Source organism: Salvelinus sp. IW2-2015, linkage group LG19 (genome assembly GCF_002910315.2).
Source record: "Salvelinus sp. IW2-2015 linkage group LG19, ASM291031v2, whole genome shotgun sequence".
Lineage (NCBI taxonomy): Eukaryota > Metazoa > Chordata > Actinopteri > Salmoniformes > Salmonidae > Salvelinus > Salvelinus sp. IW2-2015.
The window spans coordinates 36,195,027-36,219,475 of NC_036859.1; the positions used below are offsets into that span (position 1 = coordinate 36,195,027).

At 40.5% G+C, this 24,449-nt stretch overlaps 1 protein-coding gene and 1 pseudogene across 3 annotated transcripts; one reads left to right on the forward strand and one right to left on the reverse strand.

Annotated features, from left to right (window-relative positions):
- Positions 1-3,360: 3,360 nt before the first annotated feature.
- Positions 3,361-16,246, reverse strand: LOC111979379 (acyl-CoA-binding domain-containing protein 5). 3 transcript variants are annotated; one of them, XM_070449018.1, is made up of 14 exons: positions 15,826-16,246; positions 15,375-15,495; positions 14,532-14,655; positions 13,518-13,590; positions 13,200-13,347; positions 12,788-12,832; positions 10,544-10,786; positions 9,927-10,148; positions 7,559-7,629; positions 7,224-7,395; positions 6,716-6,921; positions 6,525-6,578; positions 4,873-4,982; positions 3,361-4,587 (listed from the first exon to the last, which is right to left on the reverse strand). In XM_070449018.1, exons 2-14 carry the CDS (start codon positions 15,451-15,453, stop codon positions 4,575-4,577), a joined length of 1,560 nt encoding a protein of 519 aa, XP_070305119.1. In that variant the 5' UTR covers positions 15,454-15,495; positions 15,826-16,246; the 3' UTR covers positions 3,361-4,574. The 3 variants fall into 3 exon arrangements, with proteins under 3 accessions (XP_070305119.1, XP_023865644.1, XP_023865645.1); XM_024009876.2 differs by lacking the exon at positions 12,788-12,832; XM_024009877.2 differs by lacking the exons at positions 10,544-10,786; positions 12,788-12,832.
- A 161-nt stretch (positions 16,247-16,407) lies between these two features.
- Positions 16,408-24,449, forward strand: part of LOC111979380 (abl interactor 1-like) — a 50,334-nt pseudogene continuing 42,292 nt past the window's right edge.

Consider the following 24,449-nt stretch of genomic DNA (forward strand, 5'->3'; position numbering starts at 1 on the left):
TCCTGTTTCCATTGATCATCCTTGAGATGTTTCTACAACTTGATTGGAATCCACCTGTGGTAAATTCAATTGATTGGACATGATTTGGAAAGGCACACACTTGTCTATGTAAGGTCTCACAGTTGGCCGTGCATGTCAGAGCAAAAACCAAGCCATGATGTCGAAGGAATTGTCCGTAGAGCTCAGAGACAGGATTGTGTCGAGGCACAGATCTGGGGAAAGGTACCAAAAATGTCTGCAGCATTGAAGGTCCCCAAGAACACTGTGGCCTCCATCATTCTTAATTGGAAGAAGGTTAGAACCACCTAGACTCTTCCTAGAGCTGGCCGCCCGGCCAAACTGAGCAATCGGGGGAGAAGGGCCTTGACAGGGAGGTGATCAAGAACCTGATGGTCACTCTGACAGAGCTCTAGAGTTCTTCTGTGGAGATGGGAGAACCTTCCAGAAGGACAACCATCTCTGCAGCACTCCACCAATCAGGCCTTTATGGTAGAGTGGCCAGATGGAAATGACTCCTCAGTAAAAGGCACATGACAGCCCGCTTGGCATTTACCAAAAGGCACCTAAAGACTCTCAGACTGTGAGAAACAAGAATCTCTGGTCTGATGAAACCATGTTTGAACTCTTTGGCCTGAATGCCAAGCGTCACATCTGGAGGAAACCTGGCACCATCCCTACGGTGAAGCTCCAGAGCGCTCAGGACCTCAGACTGGGGCGAAGGTTCACCTTCCAAAAGGACAACAACCCTAAGCACACAGCCAAGACAACGCAGGAGTGGCTTCGGGATAAGTCTTTGAATGTCCTTGATTGGCCCAGCCAGAGCCCAGACTTCAACCATATTCAACATCTCTGGAGAGACCTGAAAATAGCTGTGCAACAACGCTCCCCACCCAACCTGACAGAGCTTGAGAGGATCTGCAGAGAAGAATGGGAGTAACTCCCCAAATACAGGTGTGCCAAGCTTGTAGCGTTATACTCAAGAAGACTCAAAGCTGTAATCACTGCCAAAGGTGCTTCAACAAAGTACTGAGTAAAGGGTCTGAATATTTATGTAAATGTGATATATATATATATTTATATATATATATATATACACACACTACTGTTCAAAAGTTTGGGGTCACTTAGAAATGTCCTTGTTTTTGATAGAAAAGCACTTTTTTTGGTCCATTAAAATAAAAATACAGTGAAATACAGTGTAGACATTGTTAATGTTGTAAGTGACTATTGTAGCTGGAAATGGCATATTTTTTATGGAATATCTACATAGGCGTAGAGGCTCATTATCAGCAACCATTACTCCTGTGTTCCAATGGCATGTTGTGTTAGCTAATACAAGTTTATCATTTTAAAAGGCTAATTGTTCATTAGAAAACCATTTTGCAATTATGTTAGCACAGCTGAAAACTTGTCTGATTAAAGAAGCAATAAAACTGGCCTTCTTTAGACTAGTTGAGTATCTGGAGCATCAGCATTTGTGGGTTCGATTACAGGCTCAAAATGGCCAGAAACAAAGTACTTTCTTCTGAAACTTGTCAGTCTATTCTTGTTCTGAGAAATGAAGGCTATTCCTTGCGAGAAATTGACAAGAAACTGAAGATCTTGTACAACGCTGTGTACTACTCCCTTCACAGAACAGCTCAAACTGTCTCTAACCAGAATAGAAAGAGGAATGGGAGGCCCCGGGGCACACTGAGCAAGTGGACAAGTACATTAGTGTCTAGTTTGAGAAACAGACACCTCACAAGTCCTCAACTGGCAGCTTCATTAAATAGTACCCGCAAAACACCAGTCTGAATGTCAACAGTGAAGAGGCGACTCCGGGATGCTGGCCTTCTAGGCAGAGTTCCTCTGTCCAGTGTCTGTTCTTTTGCCAATCTTAATCTTTTCTTTTTAGTAGCCAGTCTAAGATATGGCTTTTTTTCTGTGCAACTCTGCCTAAAGACGTGGATGTCGAATAAGGCAGCCCCCCACACCTCTCTGATTCAGAGGGGTTGGGTTAAATGCGGAAGACACATTTCAGTTGGAGGCATTCAGTTGTTCAACTGAATAGGTACCCCCCTCTCCCCTACTGTATTTCAAGGATAATTGCATGTCACATGATCGAGCGAGAAAATACATAAAATCTATGAAACAGTATCTGGTACAATATAATGCATGATCTAGATTATATACAAAATGCACTAATGCAGACAGAAAAATATAATAAATTATTGCTTTTACATATACCATGTGAACATTTCCTCAGAATAAATAACACAGGATTGTAATAGAAAAGTGAGCTATTGAGACCACTAGATGGTGGTATCGAACACCAATAAGATGCAATATACAAGTTACAGAAAACACTTCAATAACAATTCTTCATTCATTCCTGATGGGTGGAGAGTTTTTAAATATAACATCCACCTGCATTCTGTCTGGAGAAGACTAAATTCAAGATTACCACCCCTACTGAACATTGTATCGCCTGTATAGGGGTTCTGTGTCAGTAGCTAGGTTTCCATCCAATTGGCGACAGATTTTCATGCGAATATGATAAAATATGCGCATTTTGCAAGCAGTCGGTTACATGCACATAATAATGCGATTATTGTGTATAGACAGATGTATATAATAGTTCGATTAAAACGTTTACATGATTTGCAAGAAGAACGATCCTCTTACACTTACATGGACACATCTGAAATCGGGTTAACTGATGGCACTGATAAATGCAGAAAATCGCCAATCAAAATAAACGTTCAAGTACAAGGAACATGTTATTTTTGGGAAGCATATTTGATTCTGATTTCTGATTTATAACGTTTGTATTTGAAAACTACTTCTACTACGCCTGAGATAGAGAGGCTCGCTCGGCTGCTGGGACATGCGCGGATCAGATACACCGCTGAAACGCCGACCAAGGTGTTCTTACGATCCTAACGATCATAACGATACGTACATTCAACCTTTTGGCAGCTATCTGCTTCACTCCAACAGCACCACGGGGAGTCGTGCTGGGCATGGACATAATACATATTTTGGGCCTGTGACTTTCGCAAAGTGGGCGCTGCTTATCATGGGGCGGCATCAGCGCGCTGCTTAATAGCTAATATGCAACTGGGTGAGAAGTGTTAATTGTTTTGGGGGCAGAATTATGTGAGAGATTCTTGGAAGTGCGTCTTGGTCAGTTTAACGCGGAAAATGACGTTCTCGTCAATCTACCGCTCTAGGCGGCCACTATGACAACTAGTATAGCCATGTCAGTAAATGACTGCTGTCTGAACACACAAATCCAATTTGATCACTTTTAACTTGCTGTTTGGACAGTCAGTATTCCAAAACAGATTTGAAGAAGAAAATAAACTGATTTGGGCATTAAGGTCTGCAGTGTGAACAAGGCTTTATTACAACTAGCAGGTGCATCTCTGGTTATAATTGTATAATCATCAATTGGCTACTTAGATACATTCTTGTAGTAAAATTAAATGCTACAAATACAACATTTTGCACTATAATGTTGTTTTCTATCATTAATTTCTCATAAATTACACAATGTGTTCACAGGAAGAAAAAAACCTACAATCTCTACATAAGATTAGGAAAATATAACATTCCTACAAACCCTAAAGGAGTTCTTTCTGGAAGTGTATGATTTGGGCTCATTGCAAATGATAATAGACAGCAGATATTGTACAATAATGTTCAGCCTTTGAACCACACAAAAACCTTCCTCATCCCTCTGTATTAATAAAAGTCGTATGTTCTTCTGGGATTTCTTTGCTAAACATTCTGAAATATTTACATATATTGTAAATAAAATATTAATATATAATCCATTAGTGGTTAGTTGAAGGTTATTGATCAATGTCAAGTAGGTGTATGCCTACGTATGTACTATAATATGGTTAATAAATACTGTATAAAATCTAGTTATGTTCATGGACACCACATCAATATATCTATTATGTCTTGATCCCCCTCAGGCAGTGCCATGTAAAACTTGTGATGTTTTGTTTTTTGAGGCCAATGTACACTATCTTTATGTGTATACATATGACAAACATTCATGTATTGCCTATTTTCGAGAAACAGAACCATAATGTAATTCTAAGTGACAAAGGGGTAATATATATTGCGCTGAACCCTGTTTTAAATTACAGCAAATGATCAAGCAAGTTAGTGGTTCAGTATGTCATGTGTTAAGAACATATTAACCTATAAGAGCCTATCTCTTGGACTTCAATGGAGAAAACCCATTGAAAACATTGAAAGTGATTTTTAGTCCAATAGGAATCCGGGAAACCGATCCATATTGTATATTGTATGGCATTAGTGGGGTATCAAAATAATATTACACATTTTTTCACATGGTAAACAAACCTTGTATTGTGCCTGTAAATCCAGACGATGTTTAAATAAAACATAAATTGTGAATTATGTATTACAAATCACCTCTCTGTACAATTACAGCTGGTGTCCAGTGCCAAACAGTGACATTTAGAGAATTTAAATGAAAAGTACAATTTCTATACAAAAAGTAGAGGCAATTCTCCCTCGAGTTTGGCTTGCTTGAATAACCCACTCGATCCTCAGCTTATCTTTCTGAAAAGAGAAACGTTGAACAACAAATTAGTATAACGAGCCGATTTATTTTGATCCATGTGACAAACTGATAACATATATAGTACACATCCCTGAACCTAAAGGTGCACATATTCTGCACAAGGTTAGGATACCTATGACATAGATAGAACACTGATAGAACTGTTGAAAATATAAGCACATATACAGTAAAGCCATACACTGAGATATTTTCTATATATTTATACATGGCTCTGATTCACAGGGAACAGATGACATACAGTATAGAACAAACAGTACACTCACTTCCTCTTTCGTTGGAGGTAAATATGAACCAGCCAATGAGAAATCAAAGGCCAGACTGTAGCAAACACCACGGTGGTAGGAGACAGGTGCAAAGGCCACCACGAAGGACTCTGGAAAACCAAAAAAGACAACTTAGAATTTCTCTCAACCATGCTGACATTAAAGAGTAGACTTCTCTTGTTTAGCATTACACATTTTTAAACACCTCCTCTTTCGTGTATACGTTTTAAGATATTCAATTAAAAATAACTGTATGATTCTGGCATTGTGAATACAGTATGATTCTGGCATTGTGAATACAGTATGATTCTGGCATTGTGAATACTATTATTTTAAACTATTATTTAATAGTTAGACAGAAGATTGAAAACTTTATTCCTTATGCTTTATTTTTTGAATGTCTTTTTTTTGCCATTTATGAATGTGTTATTCAATGCGTTTCTATGGGCTATAGTAATAAAGGCCAAAATCAATATTTTTTTCAAATATTTTTTTTCATATATATTTTTTTTATACCTGAAGGGGTCGTCAAATTCAAAATCAAATAGCTAAATGATCCATGGTATGACAATCTTAAAACATATGTCAGCTTAGACTTCTAAGAATGAATACACTGAACAAAAATATAAACCCAACATGTAAAGTGATGGAATAAAAGACCCCAGAAATGTTCCATATGCACAAACAGCTTATTTCACTCACATTTTATGCACAATTTTGTTTACATCCCTGTTAGTGAGCATTTCTCCTTTGCCAAGATAATCTATCCACCTGACAGGTGTGGCATATCAAGAAACTGATTAAACAGCATGGTCATTACACAGATGCACCTTGTGCTGGGGACAAAAAAATACCACTCTAAAATGTGCAGTTTTGACACACAACACAATGCCACAGATGTCTCAAACTTTTAGGGAGCATGAAATTGTCATACTGACTGCAGAAATGTGCAACAGAGCTGTAGTCAGAGAATTTTATGTTAATTTCTCTGCCATAAACCGCCTCCAATGTTGTTTTAGAGAATTTGGCAGTACGTCCAACCGGCCTCGCACCCTCAGACCACGTGTATGGCTGATGTCATTGTTGTGAACAGAGTGCCCCATGGTGGCGGTGGGGTTATGGCATGAGCAGGCATAAGCTATGGATAACGAACACAATTTCATTCTATCGATGGCAATTTAAATGCACAGAGATACCGTGACGAGATCCAGAGGCCCATTGTGAGATCCAGAGGCCCATTTTTTTAAAGGTATCTGTGACTAACAGACACATATCTGTTTAAAAAAATAAATATATATATTTTATTGAATATTAAAACATACAATCTACCTGCAGTGAAGCCGTTCAACATTTACATTACATTCAGTCATCTAGCAGACTCCCATCCAGAGAGACCCACAGGAACAACCAGGTTCAAGCAACCCACCCATGTCAAATCGGGGACCCGATCCAGGGACCTATTGGCCACCGGCCCAAGCTCCCAACTGGTAGGCCACCAACCAACAGTCATGTGAAAGCCATAGAGTAGGGACTACTGAATTTATTTTAATTGACAGAATTTCCTTCCATGATCTGTAACTCAGTAAAATCTTTGAAATTGTTGTATGTTGCTTTTATATTTTTGTTCAGGATCGTTAGACAGAAGCACATACCTTTCTTGCTAGGGATAAGGAGCCATCTTGTCTAGCCTGAGAAAGTGATCTAGTCTGAAAATGAACACACACAAAATGTAGACTATGGTGGTCTCACTTATGATTCAGATAGAATTTTAGACTGTACTGTGATAGTTTTATAAAAAATAAAAAGTACTGTTTTATCTCTGTTTTTTAGACCGGGGTCTCACCTGTAATGTGGTCAGGGCCTCAAGAGTGTTAAGCCTCTGAAGCACGTTAGCCATGTCCTCCTGCAGCCTGGTTAGCGCCATGGCGATGTGCTCGTTAAGGTTACCACTGGCAACAGCCTCAGTCCTGTTCTGCATAACCCAGCCCTCTGCAGCATTTCCACTGGTAAAAAGCTGTGACCCGCAACCTAGCCCCGATGACCTGGAACCTATACCACAAACAATGGGCAGTGAGCCAGCATCGCTCTATGGACTTCATGGCCTGTAGTTACAAAACGTCACACGCGTCTTGGAGTAGAAGTGCTGATCTAGGATCAGTTTGGCCTTTTAGAACAAAAAACATGGACCGGGTGGAGCTGATCCTCGATAAGCACTTCAACTCTGAGACGCTATATGAATAAAAGCCCAGAAGCACAGGAAAAAGGTTTCAAGTCAATCAAGGGATCAAATGCTATTGATTTATACTTTTTTTCATGATTTCTTTTAAACAGTAAGACCATACAGACCCCACCTATTCCACTCATTGACCAGCAACTGTCACGCCGTTCTGTATGAAGCCCCTCCCTGTGAGGGGAGTCTTCCTGGAGACTCAGGTCCTCATCCAGGTTCTCTCCCTGAAGACTCCTCCTCTTAGCTTGACTTGCCCTTGTCCCGGAGGAGTGTACCCTGGGTATTCCCGATTCCTGTGAAGACAACCAATCAAAATCACGCAGAGATGGCCAATGGGAGCGCTCCTTTTGCATTGTCATTACCCAAAACAAAATCAATCCAATAAATAGAAGGGCGGGAGCGAGTTCTGATTTACTGGAGCAAACACGCAACATTTCTTAAGAAAGACCTTCTTACCTCCTCCATGGCTAAATGTTCCATTGAGTCACAGAATTCCTCATTGTCCGAGTCGTTGACTCGAAGACGCTCTGTGTGGAGGGGACGAAGCACACCACATCTTTGTCAGATTATTGACAAATCAAGCATTGATCTGCATATATTAAGTGCACAGATCCAGTCCTTGAGGGCCACAGACCTGCAGATTTCCTTTTTTACTAGGGACTGATTCTACCTGGTGTGTTCTCTACAGCCAATCAGTAACATGAAGAAATTAAAACCAGCTGGACTGCGGAACTCGAGGGCCTGAGCTGTTAACCCCTGGATAGATCCATGCTTAATGAAAGCACTTCCACGGGAAGATGTTTTGGGTTGCGGGTGCTGTCGACAGGGGGTAGACCCCTGGAACACGTTTGGAGAGCCTACAGAATGAAATGTGTTCTTATAAGCCCGGTCATTGCGCAATCGCGTGTGAAAACAGAGTTTTGAAAGGCCACTATTGAAAAAAGAGGATCCCAGCTTTCTCGTCCTGCTATATTTATCGCTCAATTCTTAAAATGAAGCATATTTAATCTGCTTTACAACCGGTGTAGCCTACCTGGCATTTATAGGCGGCGTGGGAGTTTCAAGTTTGGGGAAGATCAATTTCATCATAAACATTCACCTTTATAGTAACGCGTTCCATGCATCATCACATTTGCAGACTTATGTAAGATAGCCTACTATTCATAATGTGATGAGTAGATTGCATAGTCATAAAAAATTTGTTCAAAGCATGGCTGAATGCATACAGCGTAGAGTAGACCTAGGCTATATCAGATATATTTCTTCTTTTTTTTGCACAGGAACCATGTGGTCTAAACACATTTCATGCAATTCTACTACACTTTATGACAGGACACATTAGCGGAATCTTTTTTAATATGACAAATTACAGGCCAGCCTACTCTGCTGCAGCCGAGACCCGTCATTCAGGGCAGGTTTGAGCCCCACATTGGGGCTTTCCTGTTTTGCATGTTATTTTGGCATTTTGTGTTTTTGGTTTCCTTTAGTAAGACAGCTCCAAAATGCAGGTTTATCAGCCTAGCTCAGTGCAATTAATGTATTGTTTAGTGTTGTGTAGTGGCATTTGCTGCCATGCATCGCACATATATATATTTTTTCCCCCACAAAGATTTACATGCTAAAATCTCCACTGCTGCAGACACTGACAAACATGTCAATAAATACTATGAGGGGGAGACACAAATAGAAGGAGAGACACAAATAGAATATGACGTCCATCTAAACCGGAGGAGGAAATGATTGTCCAAAAACAAACGTTGAAGTAACACTGACCCAACAATGATAAATAGTAAATATGTGCAATGCGCATTCACGTGTTATTTCATAGTTTGGATGTCTTCACTATTATTCTACAATGGAGAAAACAAAGCAGAGCTCATGCCTTTCATGAGACTCTAATCAAATCCTCATTAGAGTTGCATCATGCAGCCTTAGAATGTATTAAAAATCTAACCATATAGCCTAACGTTTGTATCCCAACTGAAGTTGCATAAATAACTCTAAATTAAGCATATAGGAGGACCTGTTTCTTTGTTAACAGTTCAACACAGAATAGCCGCATATGTTCACTCCCTCTGAAATAGTTTGTGAAAATATATTTTTATTTTTCATTCAGCTATGTTCAATTGTATTCTTCATACTATAAAATAATATTTTTTTAAATGCCACAGAATTAAGCAAATCTTGTCTGCTAAATGAACTAGTGTAGCCCACAGCCATTTGGCATAGCCAGATCAGGGCCTAACATAAGGACAACTCAGAATATGCTGTTCTGTTCTTCTGAAATAGACTACATTTTCTTCATATCATGTTTAATTTTTATTTAACTTTTATTTAACTAGGCAAGTCAGTTAAGAACAAAGTCTTATTTACAATGACGACCTAGGAACAGTGCCTTGTTCAGGGGCAGAACGTTTAATTTTTACCTCGTCAGCTCGGGGATTTGATCTAGCATCCTTTCGGTTACTGGCCCAATGCTCTAACCAGTAGGCTACCTGCTGACCTGTCTAAAATAAATAATGGATTTATTGTGAAGGTGTAGGCTATATTAAATGGATTTATTATACTTTTTAAAATGTAGATGTTCCAAAGGTCTGCATCAGTGGCATGTAGGCTATGTGTGGAAGCCAGGAGATGCTAAATAAGTTTATGTTAATTAACGGACAATTACCGTGAGACCAGCAGTTGTCTGCATGACAATTACCGGCTGACAAAATGTCATGACCGCCACAGCCCTAGTTTCGTCTCTCCTACAGGTGCTCTCAAATACAGTACCTACAGTTGGGTCCTAGTAACTAACCCACCTACTGGAGGTGGTGCTTACCACCGAGGTGTCTGTTCAGATGCCTGTAGCGGTTCTCCGGTAGGGGATCTTTGGAGTAGGCCAGTTCCTCTTCCTCCACCTCACTGTTGAGGGAGCTCTGTGTCCCGTTGGTCATGGAGGAGACGCTGGGCTCCACACTGCCGTTGGACGAGCTGACCTCTGACCTCCACCTGCGGTCCTTCACCCTGAGCAGATTCATGTCAGGGCCTGGGGACTTCCTCTCTGACGGACAGTATGACAATTAGTGTCATGTTAATAAGAACATTATAGTTAAAAACCTGACATGACACAACACTGACATAACAATGGTCCTCCCGGTCCTTTGTTTCATAGTGATATAGAGCGGTTATGGTTTGAATTGTGACAAACTGATATAACCACGGCCCAGGGACATTTTATCTCTGAAATAAAAGTCCTGAAGTCTCTTTTATGGTAACATACAAAACCATGTCAAATTCAGTCCTCATCTTTCACTTGAACTGCTTTATAGCTACCCATAGTTATAGCACTGTCGTAAGTATAACCATGGTTGGCTTGTTAACACGTTATGCTACATAGTATTCATAACTAAGTTGTTGTGTAGAGAAACAGCTCAAAATGTGTACTATTTGTGGTACCTCTCTCCTCCTCCGCTTCATCATCTGCATCTTCCTCCTCATCACTGTCCACTTTCTCCTCCTCCTTCTCCACCTTCTCCTCTTCCTCCTCCTCATCACTGTCCACTTTCTCCTCCTCCTCCTCCAAATCAGTGCTTTTGCTTTCCTCTTTGCTTTCCTCCTTGTCAATCATAGTCATGCCATTTATTTTGCTTTCTGGGACTTTGGTTTGAATATCCTTCCAGATTTCCAGACTCCCAAAGCCTGAGCAGTGCAATAAAATGTACAAGACACCTTATTATAACCTCTTTATAATTATAATGAGCTACTCTAGATAACACCGACTGCATCTACTCTAGATAACACCGACTGTATCTACTCTAGATAACACCGACTGCATCTACACTAGATAACACCGACTGCATCTACTCTAGATAACACCGACTGTATCTACACTAGATAACACAGACTGTATCTACACTAGATAACACCGACTGTATCTACACTAGATAACACCGACTGCATNCTAGATAACACCGACTGTATCTACACTAGATAACACAGACTGTATCTACACTAGATAACACCGACTGTATCTACACTAGATAACACCGACTGCATCTACACTAGATAACACCGACTGCATCTACACTAGATAACACCGACTGCATCTACACTAGATAACACAGACTGTATCTACACTAGATAACACCGACTGTATCTACACTAGATAACACCGACTGCATCTACTCTAGATAACACCGACTGCATCTACACTAGATAACACCGACTGTATCTACACTAGATAACACAGACTGTATCTACACTAGATAACACCGACTGTATCTACACTAGATAACACCGACTGGCATCTACACTAGATAACACAGACTGTGCATCTACACTAGATAACACCGACTGCATTCTACTCTAGATAACACCGACTGTATCTACTCTAGATAACACCGACTGCATCTACAACTAGATAACACCGACTGCATCTACTCTAGATAACACCGACTGCATCTACACTCCAGATAAACACCGACTGCATCTACTCCAGATAACACCGACTGCATCTATCACTAGATAACACCGACTGCATCTACCTAGATAACACCGACTGCATTCTACTCTAGATAAACCGACTGCATCTACTCCAGATAACACCGACTGCATCTACTCTAGATAACACCGACTGCATCTACTCCAGATAACACCGACTGCATCTACTCCAGATAACACCGACTGCATCTACTCTAGATAACACCGACTGTGTATCTACCTCTAGATAACACCGACTGCATCTACACTAGATAACACCGACTGCATCTACACTAGATACACACAGACTGCATCTACATCTAGATAACACCGACTGCATCTACTCCAGATAACACCGACTGCATCTACTCTAGAAACACCGACTGTATGCTACTCTAGTAACACCGACTGCATCTACACTAGATAACACAGACTGCATCTACTCTAGATAACACCGACTGCATCTACACTAGATAACACCGACTGTATCTACTCTAGATAACACCGACTGCATCTACTCTAGATAACACCGACTGCATCTACTCTAGATAACACCGACTGCATCTACTCTAGATAACACCGACTGCATCTACATTACCACAACATTTAGCAGTCTATGCATCACAACCACCGTTCACAAAGCTCAGCACAAGTAACACAACGACACAGCTAACACCAACAGGCTGCTATTTATTAGCAACAGACTTTTCTACTATTGAGACAAAACCAGACACTTTCAAAGATAAAACAACCAATCAACCACGCCACAAAACACAACAAAATGAGGTTCTCTACTCATCCAGCCGTCAACATCTTTGCACTTATTTCCTTAAAGGGATAGTTCACCAAAATGTCAAATTGAAGTCAACTTATGGATACCTTTAGGTTTGCTGTTTAGCGCAGGCTAACAGGAGTCCTGCTTGCACCATGCAATCAATTATGCTAATGCTAAACTATAGCTACTGTAAGTAGACAAACTCATATCATATATCACCGATTCTTGGGTCCATAGACTACTTTCTAGTTTTCCATAATATGAGGTAAATGGGTCATTTGGATCAACTATCCCTTTAATTGTCGCCATAGACAACAGTCCATTCATCATCTCTCTACCTTCATCAGAACTGATTGCTGATTACAAGGTGAGGATGACTGACAGGAGTTCACTGTGGACCCTTGGGGAATGGAGTTTAGGACCAACGCTACCACACAAACACTTGCCTTCCATCTTTGGTTTGTGGATATACCCCTTTTGCATCTGCATTTCTACTGAGCAAAAAGACAGAAAGGCGACTATGAAATATCGGTCCAAAGGCCTTCTCTGCTAGTAGCAAGGAAAGGTTAACATAAGCAAGAGATCAATCTTCCTCAGAGCTAAACCCTACATTACTTGAGATGGAACAATCTTCCTCAGAGCTAAACCCTACATTACTTGAGGTGGAACAATCTCCTTCTGTGTGAATTTATTGACTCTTTAGTGACTATGAGAGTGGTTAATTAATAATAAATAAACACATAAATCATTGAACAATTGTACTCCTAGATGTGTTGGGGTTATCGTATTGTTGTGTTCAGTCAAACTGAGGTGTGTAGTTCTGCAGTGCTCAAAACAGCATCCATTTTGACCAGGCACCTGCAGCTGCTGCGAAAGGCCTGCTGTAGGCCCTCTTGTCCTCCTCCTTCTCTTCCTCCACTCCTCCCTCCACTTCTTCAAAGAAATACCCCCCAAGAGCCTCCAGCAGATCAGACACCTCCTCTGTGACTGGAAGAGTCTCCAGAATCTTCCAGAAATGTGATTGTTAGTATATTGGTGTTTCAATATAGAGTAAGTGTGGTTTCATCAATTTAATGAAACAGAAATGTATCTGCGTGGAGGGTAAAACAATAGTACATGCATGCAGTAGCTTCCTCTTCTTCTATTTATTCAAGATGACATAGTAAAAATGCTTACCAGCTGAATGTCATTGACGTACGCTTGCATGGCTTCCTCCTTTGACATATTCCCCAGTGAGTTCCATGCGTCCCTGGCAACAAACAATGTTTGGGTCTCATATGAACTCGGGGTGACAAAAGAAATGCTGCATAACCTCAATAATGTTGAGACAGACTAACAACATACTTTTTTTCCAGAGTTGGGATTTCATTATGAATCCATGGATACATGCAAGATATGCATTTACATAGGACCTTGAGATAACCAGGAAGAACTCTGGGAACTATTGTAAACACAGTATCAGATATTTGAAATAAAATCTCTCAGAATTTGGTCTGAGCATACAGCAAACAAAAATTTGCAGGTTTTAACAGTTGAAATGCATTTTTATGGCTAATAAATCTGTTATTGTGCAGCAATAAGATGGTAATATGGTATATTACACATTTTGCAGTGGGTAGTTTGATTGAATGACTCATATTCCATGCAATATAGAATAAATATGGTTATTCTGCTTTGTGGCTTAAGCATATCCATAATATCCCAGTTCAAATGATTCAGTAATATTCCTTAATCGCGAAAACCTTTACCTTGAAGCAAAAACACGACCCATTTTTTGACTTTTCATTTGTCTTCTCCTCGCTGTGCCATTCTTCTGCTATCTTATCAACATTTCAAAGGGTTGCTTCCCTAAGCATAGCTTTCAGAAGTGCTCTTGCTGTATGCTGGCATATCTCGTACATGTCTCAGTACTGAAGGCATGCAGTATTTTTATTTTTATAACATGCGGTAAATTGTCTTTCATCTGATTTGATAACCTATTGCTAGAACAACACCCTTCACCAGGGTCACCAGGGTCGTGTTCAGTAGGCACAAAATGGAAGAAAGCGCTCCAAAACGGAGTGAAGCAGGGAGGTTCTATACTATCTGAACATGTCCAAAAAGAAACACTCATTTTCAGGTTTTCTGTTACAAAACATTTTGCTACAGTGTGCGCTAATGAACACGACCCAGTCCTTAAACATAATTTACCACTTGGCTTTGCCTGCAGTGTCCCAGTATCCTGTGGGTCTTGGGATATTACATGGCCCAAGCGCAGCCTGCTTGTAGTAACTATAAAACATGAGCATCATGCCATCCGCCGGCTGATATGGACCTATAGGAGAGCAAATAAGGATAGGAGAGGGGAACAAAGAAGATAATTCAGGAAGTTTGATGATTTACATGATACTTATTGTACATTGTTATTGTTACATCGCAGACGATAGTCAATGCAGCAATTACCATGAGCTCACTGCAACTGACAATACAAATGTTTGTCCTCAGAAGGTATAAATAGACTTCTATTTTAAATTCAACGCTTTAATGGTTGAATCTGCTCATCTTCAGCTCTTAAAACACAATCTGTCATTTCAACAGCCTATAGTCTACCCTGCCTACAGAGCTATGCAAGGACTGACTGTCCATGAGATTAGCATGATATTGGCTGTTTGTTTACAAACACTCACTCATACGACAACACAAACATAAACAATATAGGAGTAGCCTAATACAACTGTATCGAACAGTAAAACAGTTAAGCTGATAAGGCAGTTATATTATTTCAGAACAGCAAACTTCTTACAGTGTGCCTTTTAAGAGCCAACCAAAACAGGCGATATCTAAGACAGAGAATATAGGCCAATCACCTCTAACAAGCAGGTACCAAATTAAAACGGTGGCAACAGAGTGAGCTCTAATGGTGCTCATTCAGACATAGGCTACACAAGCTAGGCTTACTGCTAAATAGGCTACTCGGTCGCAGGATATGGCCCACAGTTCAGGGGCCGATTTGATGTATAGGCTAGTGTAGTTATTAGTGGATAATTAGCCTACCATCTTCGGGTAAACTCCGTATCACTCGCACTGCGGCATCAAATCTGGACTCGAGCTCGTCTTCTTCGGCGTGTTCCATTGTTTTGTCACAACCAGGATGACAGGCGGAGAATCGTCACGTCTTTTAAAGAGATTTAACATTCGGTCACCTCTGTGACAACAAAGTTGCATGGCAGCAATAATGTAAAATGAAAATGTTCCCAACAGGCTTTCATAATGTGTCATTAACGGGCCTAATTAAATACCCACGGCACTCGTAAAGGGTACCGTATTATGGATACTATAAACTACATGCATAATAGGCTTGTTATCTTATTTTCGCCTGAGGAATTTATTAAGCTATTTAGTTGTTGCATAAACATTGTCAACATGTTATATCCATATGTTCAAATCAGAGTGAATGTAAAAAAAAAGAACCAAATCGATAGAAGGTTACGTTTAAGAAACTCACCCTATGCATGTCTCTGGATGGATTAAACCCACTGCTGTCTACATATAGCCTGCTGGCTGCAACCAGGCTGACTGTTCCGATAGCGACCTCTCAAATTCGGTCCAACCGAACACGACGAAACATATGATTCCCAAAGTTGCTGTGGGAGTTGTAGTGTCTTTTGACCACGAATTACACAATGAACCAATGGGTTTTCTTTAGGATTCCTACAAGGCCCAGAATTCTCTTAATGTGGGATTTAATATGGGAGATAGTGCTGACTGGGCCAACATTTTGTCTACCTTTTTAAAAAGCATATATATATTAGATACACACGCGCGAGGACAAAATCTTAAAATGTAGCATATAGATTGCAGCAAAAGCTGCGCGCCATCAGTGGTACACTGGCTACCTTGTGTCACTAGACCCGATCCCTCTTAATCAGCTCTGGGTTCAACAAGCCACAATCGCACTGAAAATCAATTGATCCACGACTAATCGACGTAGTATCTGAACCAATCACAGTTGACAACGAGTCCAGAGCACGGTAAAATGTAACAGTGATCAAATCGAGGCCAGAAATCCCACAATACCAGGCGGGGGAGCCCCTTTCACACCACACCAAAAGCATCATCGCTTTGCCTCATTGAAAGGAAAGGGAGGAGAGAAATGCAGAGGGATGTAAGATGGCAGAGCTACAAATGTTGCTAGAGGAAGAAATTCCAGCCGGTAAACGAGCGCTTGTGGAAAGCTACCAAAATCTATCGAGGGTTGCAGAATACTGTGAAAACAATTATGTACAGGTAAGGAAAAATAAACCGCTGATAAAATGTTGAGTTATATGCGGAATTCGTCGGATTTGTAGCCTGAGGTTCAAGAACTGAGTGAAACCGGGGACAGGAAATGTTTCTTCCAGACCGCTAGACAGATATCTAAACCACGAAATTGGCTTTTGGCAATGTAAAAAAAAAAAAAAAAAAGGCGACCTAATCATTATATGCTTAAAACTGGTTACCATCTCGAGCTCTATTTTCATATAAGAGCACTGTTCGGGTGATTGACCACTCTTGCGACTATTCTTCACCAGCCATTTGATATCAATTTACAAAGCTATTGGAGACTATTCAGAGGGTGTGTCGTTGTTATGACCAAGGCTTGTCACTGACTGCATTCTCGTTGATAGGTAGGCTATCGAATAGGCCAAATGGTTTTATTCGTTTCATCATTATACAACCAGGACTCAGGGATAGACGTAACATAGTAAACGTAAATCAGGGAGCCCATCGATTAGTAGTTTACGTTACGTATCATCCGTATCGTTACGTATGGTATGCATATCATCCATTTCGTAARATATGCTACGATTTACAATTCGTTTAATATGCTACGAATTACAATTTGTACAATAGGTTATGAATTGCAATTAGACAATAGGTTATGAATTGCAATTTGTTCAATATGTTACGAATTGCAATTATACAATATTTTACGAATTTGCAAAAACGTATGATATTGTAACGACCCTGGGTTTATACGGCCGGATATCAACTCTGCGGTTTGAGCGTGCTTTTGCGGCACAGTCGATAGCATGCCCAAACTTCAGCCTTGAAGGTCGAGGGTTCGAGACCTGCTCCCTGCTGTTTCATTACAATATGTTTTGAATTTCAATTTGTTGTGGCTAACATTAGCTAAGCTAGGAGTTAAGGTTAGGTTTAGAAGTWAGGTTTAAGCATTAAGGTTAGGGGAAGGGTTAGCTAACATTCTAAGTAGTTTCAAAGTAGCTAAAAAGCGGTAATTTTTTACAAAGTTGCTAATTAGCGAAAATGCTAAAGTTTTCTGTGATGAGATTCGAACACACAACCTTCGGCGAAGGTTGCTAGACAATCGCGTTATCACTGTCTATCAGATTGACATTGTGGCAATGGATTGCAAATGGCATAAAGCACATTTCAGACTCAAATGTGACTTGCACATTTGATTTGTGCTCCACGAGTGTGCCTGAGAATGTAATATTACTTTACTCTATCGATTTTTTTTTGTTCCTCTTGCCCAGACAAATGGATTACATTTTTAATAATCTGGATTATTGTCTGTGTATTGGATTAAGAACATGCTGCCATTGTTTACACACACCTGGCCTAACCTTTTACTGTCAACTGGTCTAAAAATGTGAAATATAAAAATACAAAATGGCGGCAGGATCAGAAATGCCGTTTTGTTGAGGCTCTGACGATGACTCTCACAGAACAGCTGGAGATGTAAGGAGCAACCAATGGGGCCACCGGTTACGTCATATTGTAGAATCCAGATGAACCCAGCGGTGCAGTTGGATAGCTCATCAGTGATGCCATTGGGGAACACTACAGGTCATGAGGCTTGCTATAACACCTTTATAACCAAACCATAAAAGGACACAGTACCCATCAAAAGCCTAATCTGTAATGACAGGCAAACGATTTAATTTAAACATCTAGTTTTACGTCATCCAGCTTCAAGTCAAGCTTGTAGGCCTCAAACTAATAATCTCTGGTTTCTCATAGTAAATGTCCAAGAGATCAATGGAACACATCTTATCTGTTAAGGAAGGAAACCCACAAGCAACCGTATTTGTCACAGCTGAGGCCCCACCCTAAATCCCCCTTCACATGATATCCTACTGACTCATAGATGAATCATGAATGTGTTAAGGCCGTGCCCTCCACAAGTATTTTTTATTAAGTAGCAGCAGGCCTATCTAACTAGTATAACCAGTAGGGCCCCTAGTTCTAAAGTACCAAGTTAGTTTAATGTGGGTCTCCCATCACAAGATAAGACTGGTTAGTCTTGGTAAAGATATAGAGTTTGGAGATTAGGGGAGTTGTAGCAGGTTAGTATCATTGTGTGTTTTCCACCGTAAGGTACCACCTACCCTGATGAAAGAGGGTTAGGTTTGGTAAAGATATAGGGGTTTGGAGATTAGGGTCAGTTAGTATCATTGTGTGTTTTCCACCGTAAGGTACCACCTACCCTGATGAAAGAGGGTTAGGTCTGGTAAAGGGGTGATTTTGACTGCATGGGGCAGGGGAGAGTAACAACATATTCAGTTGCAGACTGAAAGAGAGAAGGTGATTCAGCTTCTGAGCATTAATCAAGTGTATGACTCTGAATGGAGAGCATTATTACCGTGGTTTCCTTCCAGGTGACATTTTTAGACCACTGCAATTAGCTTGATTCTGTGGGAATTGTCCCACTCTGTTGTCTACCCTAGGAGAATCTCAAACCCCATTGGAGTAATTTTGTAATTTTTATTAGGATCCCCATTAGCTAACGCCATAACGCTAGCTAATCTTCCTGGGGTCCAACACCAATTAACAAGACATTACAAACAACCACAATCAAGACTTCACAAACATTCAACAAGTWGACAATACAGATMATTTAAAATACCTGACAGGAAACACATTTAACATTCAGTTGATGCTTTCTATTTCCTGTCCAGTCATATGGTCTATCACATTAGGTGTTCTTTCTACTTCCTGTCCAGTCATATGGTCTATCACATTAGATGTTCTTTCTATTTCCTGTCCAGTCATAATGGTCTTTCACAATTAGATGTTCTTTCTATTTCTGTCCAGTCATAATGTTTCTTTCTATTTCCTGTCCAGTCATATGGTCTATCACATTAGATGTTCTTTCTATTTCCTGTCCAGTCATATGGTCTATCACATTAGATGTTTCTTTCTATTTCCTGTCCAGTCATATTGGTCTATCGCATTAGATGTTTTTCTATTTCCTGTCCAGTCATATGGTCTATCACATTAGATGTTCTTTCTTTTCCTGTCCAGTCATATGGTCTATCACATTAGTGTTCTTTCTATTTCCTCGTCCAGTCATATGGTCTATCACATTAGATGTTCTTTCTATTTCCTGTCCAGTCATATGGTCTATCACATTAGATGTTCTCTTTCTATTTCCTGTCCAGTCCAATATGGTCTATCACATTAGATGTTCTTTCTATTTCCTGTCCAGTCATATGGTCTATCACATTAGATGTTCTTGAATTTTTTTCTTGAAGGTGAATTTACTTTTTGCCTGAGAAATATGGATTGGTAAAGAGTTCCATTCTGCTATGGCTCTATATAAAACTGTAGATTTAAGTCGATTTGTCCTTGGCTTGGGTTGTCTTAGCTGCCCTGAATTTGCCTGTCTGGTTTGGTGGTTATATGTGTTGCTAGCATGTACTAACTGGCCTTAAAAATACTGTGGTTTTTTGAAAAATATAACATTCCTAAAGAAAATCAGAAGACTGGACAGTAATTTGTTTTTAACGTGAAGCCATGAGAGATTCTGATGCGTTTGGATAATATTCATACGGTTAGAGCAGAAGGTCAGAAGGGGAAGGACCTCAGGCTTTCTCATCCAATGGGTTTTGAGAATGAGGCGAGAGGAGAGAGGATGTGAGGAGTATGCAATTGAGATTCTCCCCCATGACATCCTTCTCCTTTATTCCTGTTTTCTCCCTTCTGGGGAACGAGTGTGACTCATAGCTTTAATAGGCTATCTGGTTTGCGCTGTACTGAGTGGACAAAACATTAAGAACACCTGGTCTTTCCCTGACAGGCTGACCAGGTGAATCCAGCTGAAAGCTATGATCCCTTATTGATGTCACTAGTTAAATCCACTTCAATCAGTGTAGATGAAGGGGAGGAGGCAGGTTAAAGAAGGATTTTTAAGTCTTGAGACACTTGAGGCATGGATTGTGTATGTGTGCCATTCAGAGGGTGAATGGGCAAGAAAAAATATTTAAACGCCTTTGAATGGGGTTTGGTGGAAGGTGCCAGGCGCACCGGTTTGTGTCAATAACTGCAACGCTGCTGGGTTTTTCACGCTCAAATTTTTGAATGTGTATCAAAAATTGTGCACCACCCAAAGGACATCCAGCCAACTTGGCACAACTGTGGGAAGCATTGAGTCAACATGGGCCAGCATCCCTGTGGAACGCTTTYGACACCTTGTAGAGGTGCAACTCAATATCAGGAAGGTGTTCTTAATGTTTGGTATACTCAGTGTATATGGAGATGTGAACCACGGATACCAGGTCCTGTCTAGATGGAGTGAATCACTGATACCAGGTCTTGTCTAGAAGAAGTGAATCACTGATACCAGGTCTTGTCTAGATGGAGTGAATCACTGATACCAGGTCTTGTCTAGATGGAGTGAATCACTGATWCCAGGTCCTGTCTAGACGGAGTGAAAAACTGAAAACCAGGTCCTGTCTAGACCGAGTGAATCACTGATACCAGGTCCTGTCTAGACCGAGTGAATCACTGATACCAGGTCCTGTCTAGACCGAGTGAATCCAGGTCACAAGCCAACAGAGGAGGGTATGGAGATCTGCCTTCCTTTGGAAAATTGTATCAAGAATTGTCCACCACCCAAAGGACATCCAGCCAACTTGGCACAACTGTGAGAAGCATTGGAGTAACCATGGGCCAGCATCCCTGTGGAACGCTTTCGACACCTTGTTGAGTCCATGGCACAAAGAAATGAGGCTGTTCTGACGGCAAGGGGGGGGGGGTGCAACTCAATTATAGGAAGGTGTTCCTAATGATTAGTATACTCAGTGTATGCTTCAGGATCAGTTCTTTCAATGGCAGTCGTCAACCAATCGCCTAATTATGTTTGAGCATGGCCTCAGTTACCCTCGGGTTCTAGGTTGTCATAATTCAAGCCTACTCTCTTAATTGTGTTTGATTGACCCATTAATAGACATCATCATCTCATCATGTTCAGGCGACCTGTTTCGGAAGCTAACACATGTAATTAGTGGAAATTTAGATGAGAAATGAACACCACAGGTCAGTGAGTATTGTACACACCATTGGGTGATTAAACTGTCATCAGCTATGCAGAGGATCCCTGATACAACTATTAGTCTACAGGATTTGAAGGAGACGGGGTAAAGGGGGTCAAATGTGTTGAGTGGGATGGTTTTATCTGTCAATTTCCCCTGTGCTATGGATTCAGATAAGCAGTCTTGTGTTGTAATGTACTATCACTTACAGATGTAGGATCTTAATTTGATCACTATTTTGTTGCTGAGACTTTTCCTACGCAGCAGGAAATGCAAAGTTGTAGTGTATTCAAGGTATAAAAAGCCTTCTAAAGTTTAGAATTTCCACTTTTTTTGTAATTTACAATTTGCCCTAACAAAACATGTATGCTGGATTATTTTCCTGCTGTAGCAAACTGGCAAAAAAAATAATAATGCTAATATCTGCAGTGATCACTATCATGAAATTACTTCAGTTGACAAACAACTTCAAACAATCGTGTCCCCTGGAGAATATTTGTACAATATTATTACAATATTAACTACAGTAGGGAGTGTTTTGTTGTGATTTTACTTGCTTTCCTCCGGTGATCAAGTGTTGATGTACAATGCCTTCAGAAAGTATTCATACCCCTTGACTTATTCCACATTTAGTTGTGTTACAGCCTGAATTCAAAATGGAATAAATCTTTTTTTTCTCACCCATCTACACGCTATACCCCATAATGAAAAAGTTATAGCATGTTTTAAGATATTTTTGCAAATGTATTGAAAATGAAATACAGAAATATCTTATTTACATAAGTATTCAATACATGTTAGAATCACCCTTGGCACCGATTACAGCTGTGAGTCTGTCTGAGTAAGTCTCTAAGAGCTTTTCACACATGGATTTAGCAATATTTGTCCATTATTATTTTCAAAATTCTTCAAACTATGTCAAATTTGTTGTTGATCATTGCTAGACAACCATTTTCAAGTCTTGCCATAGATTTTCAAGCAGATTTAAGTCAAAATTGTAACTTGGCCGCTCAGGAACGTTCACTGTCTTATTGGTAAACTACTCCAGTGTAGATTTGCCCTTGTGTTGTAGATTATTGTCCTGCTGAAAGGTGAATTCATCTCCCAGTGTCTGGTGGAAAGCAGACTGAACCAGGTTTTCCTCTAAGATTTTTCCTGTGCTTAGCTCCATTCCGTTTCTTTTTATCCTGAAAAACTGGCCAGTCCTTAACGATTACAAGCATACCCATAACATGATGCAGCCACCACCATGCTTGAAATTATGGATAGTGGTACTCAGTAATGTGTTGTATTGGATTTGTCCCAAACATAACACTTTTGTATTCAGGACTAAAAGTGAATTTTTGCCACATTTTTTGCAGTATTACTTTAGTGCCTTGTTACAAACAGGATGCATGTTTTGGAATATTTGTTTTCTGTACAGGCTTCCTTCTTTTCACTCTGTCAATTAGGTTAGTATTGTGGAGTAACTACAATGTTGTTGATTCATCCTCAATTTTCTCCTATAACAGCCATTAAACTCTGTAATTGTTTTAAAGTTACCATTGGCCTCATGGTAAAATCCCTGAGTGATTTCCTTCCTCTCCGGCAACTGAGTTAGGAAGGATACCTGTATCTTTGTAGTGACTGGGTGTATTGGTACACCATCCAAAGTGTAATTAATAACTGCACCATGCTCAAAAGGATATTCAGTGTCTGCTTTTTTCTTTTTTTACCTTTTTTACCTATCTACCAATAGGTGCCCTTTGCGAGGCATTGGAAAACCTCCCTGATCTTTGTGGTTGAATCTATGTTTGAAATTTACTGCTCGACTTAAAGATACAGTGCATTCGGAAAGTATTCAGACCCCTTGACTTTTTCCACATTTTGTTACGTTACAGCCTTATTCTAAAACGGGTTAAAAGTATGTTTTTCCTCATCAATCTACACAAAATACCATATAATGACAAAGCGAAAACAGTGTTTGTTTTTTGTGCAAATGTATTAAAAATAGAAATTCCTTATTTACATAACTATTCAGACCCTTTGCTATTGGACTAGAAATTGAGCTCAGGTGCATCCTGTTTCCATTGATCATCCTTGAGATGTTTCTACAACTTGATTGGAGTCCATCTGTGCGCAGACCAGTTGGCTGGAGTGTTTACGGACATATTCAATCTCTCCCTATTCCAGTCTGCTGTCCCCACTTGCTTAAAGATGTCCACCATTGTTCCTGTACCCAAGAAAGCAAAGGCAACTGAACTAAATGACGATCGCCCCGTAGCACTCACTTCTGTCATCATGAAGTGCGTTGAGAGGATAGTTAAAGATCATATCACTTCTACCTCACCTGACACCCTAGACCCACTTCAATTTGCTTACCACCCCAATAGATCCACATACGATGCAATTGCCATCGCACTGCACACTGCCCTAACCCATCTGGACAAGAGGAATACCTATGTAAGAATGCTGTTCATTGTGTATAGCTCAGCATTCAACACCATAGTACCCTCCAAGCTCATCATTAAGCTCGGGGCCCTGGGTCTGAACCCCGCCCTGTGCAACTGGGTCCTGAACTTCCTGATGGGCCGCCCCCAGGTGGTGAAGGTAGGAAACAACATTTCCACTTCACTGATCCTCAACACAGGGGCCCCACAAGGGTGTGTGCTCAGCCACCTCCTGAACTTCCTGTTCACCCATGACTGCGTGGCCACGCACGCCTCCAACTCAATCATCAAGTTTGCAGACGACACAACAGTAGTAGGCCTGATTACCAACAATGATAAGACAACCTACAGGGAGGAGGTGAGGGCCCTGGGAGAGTGGTGCC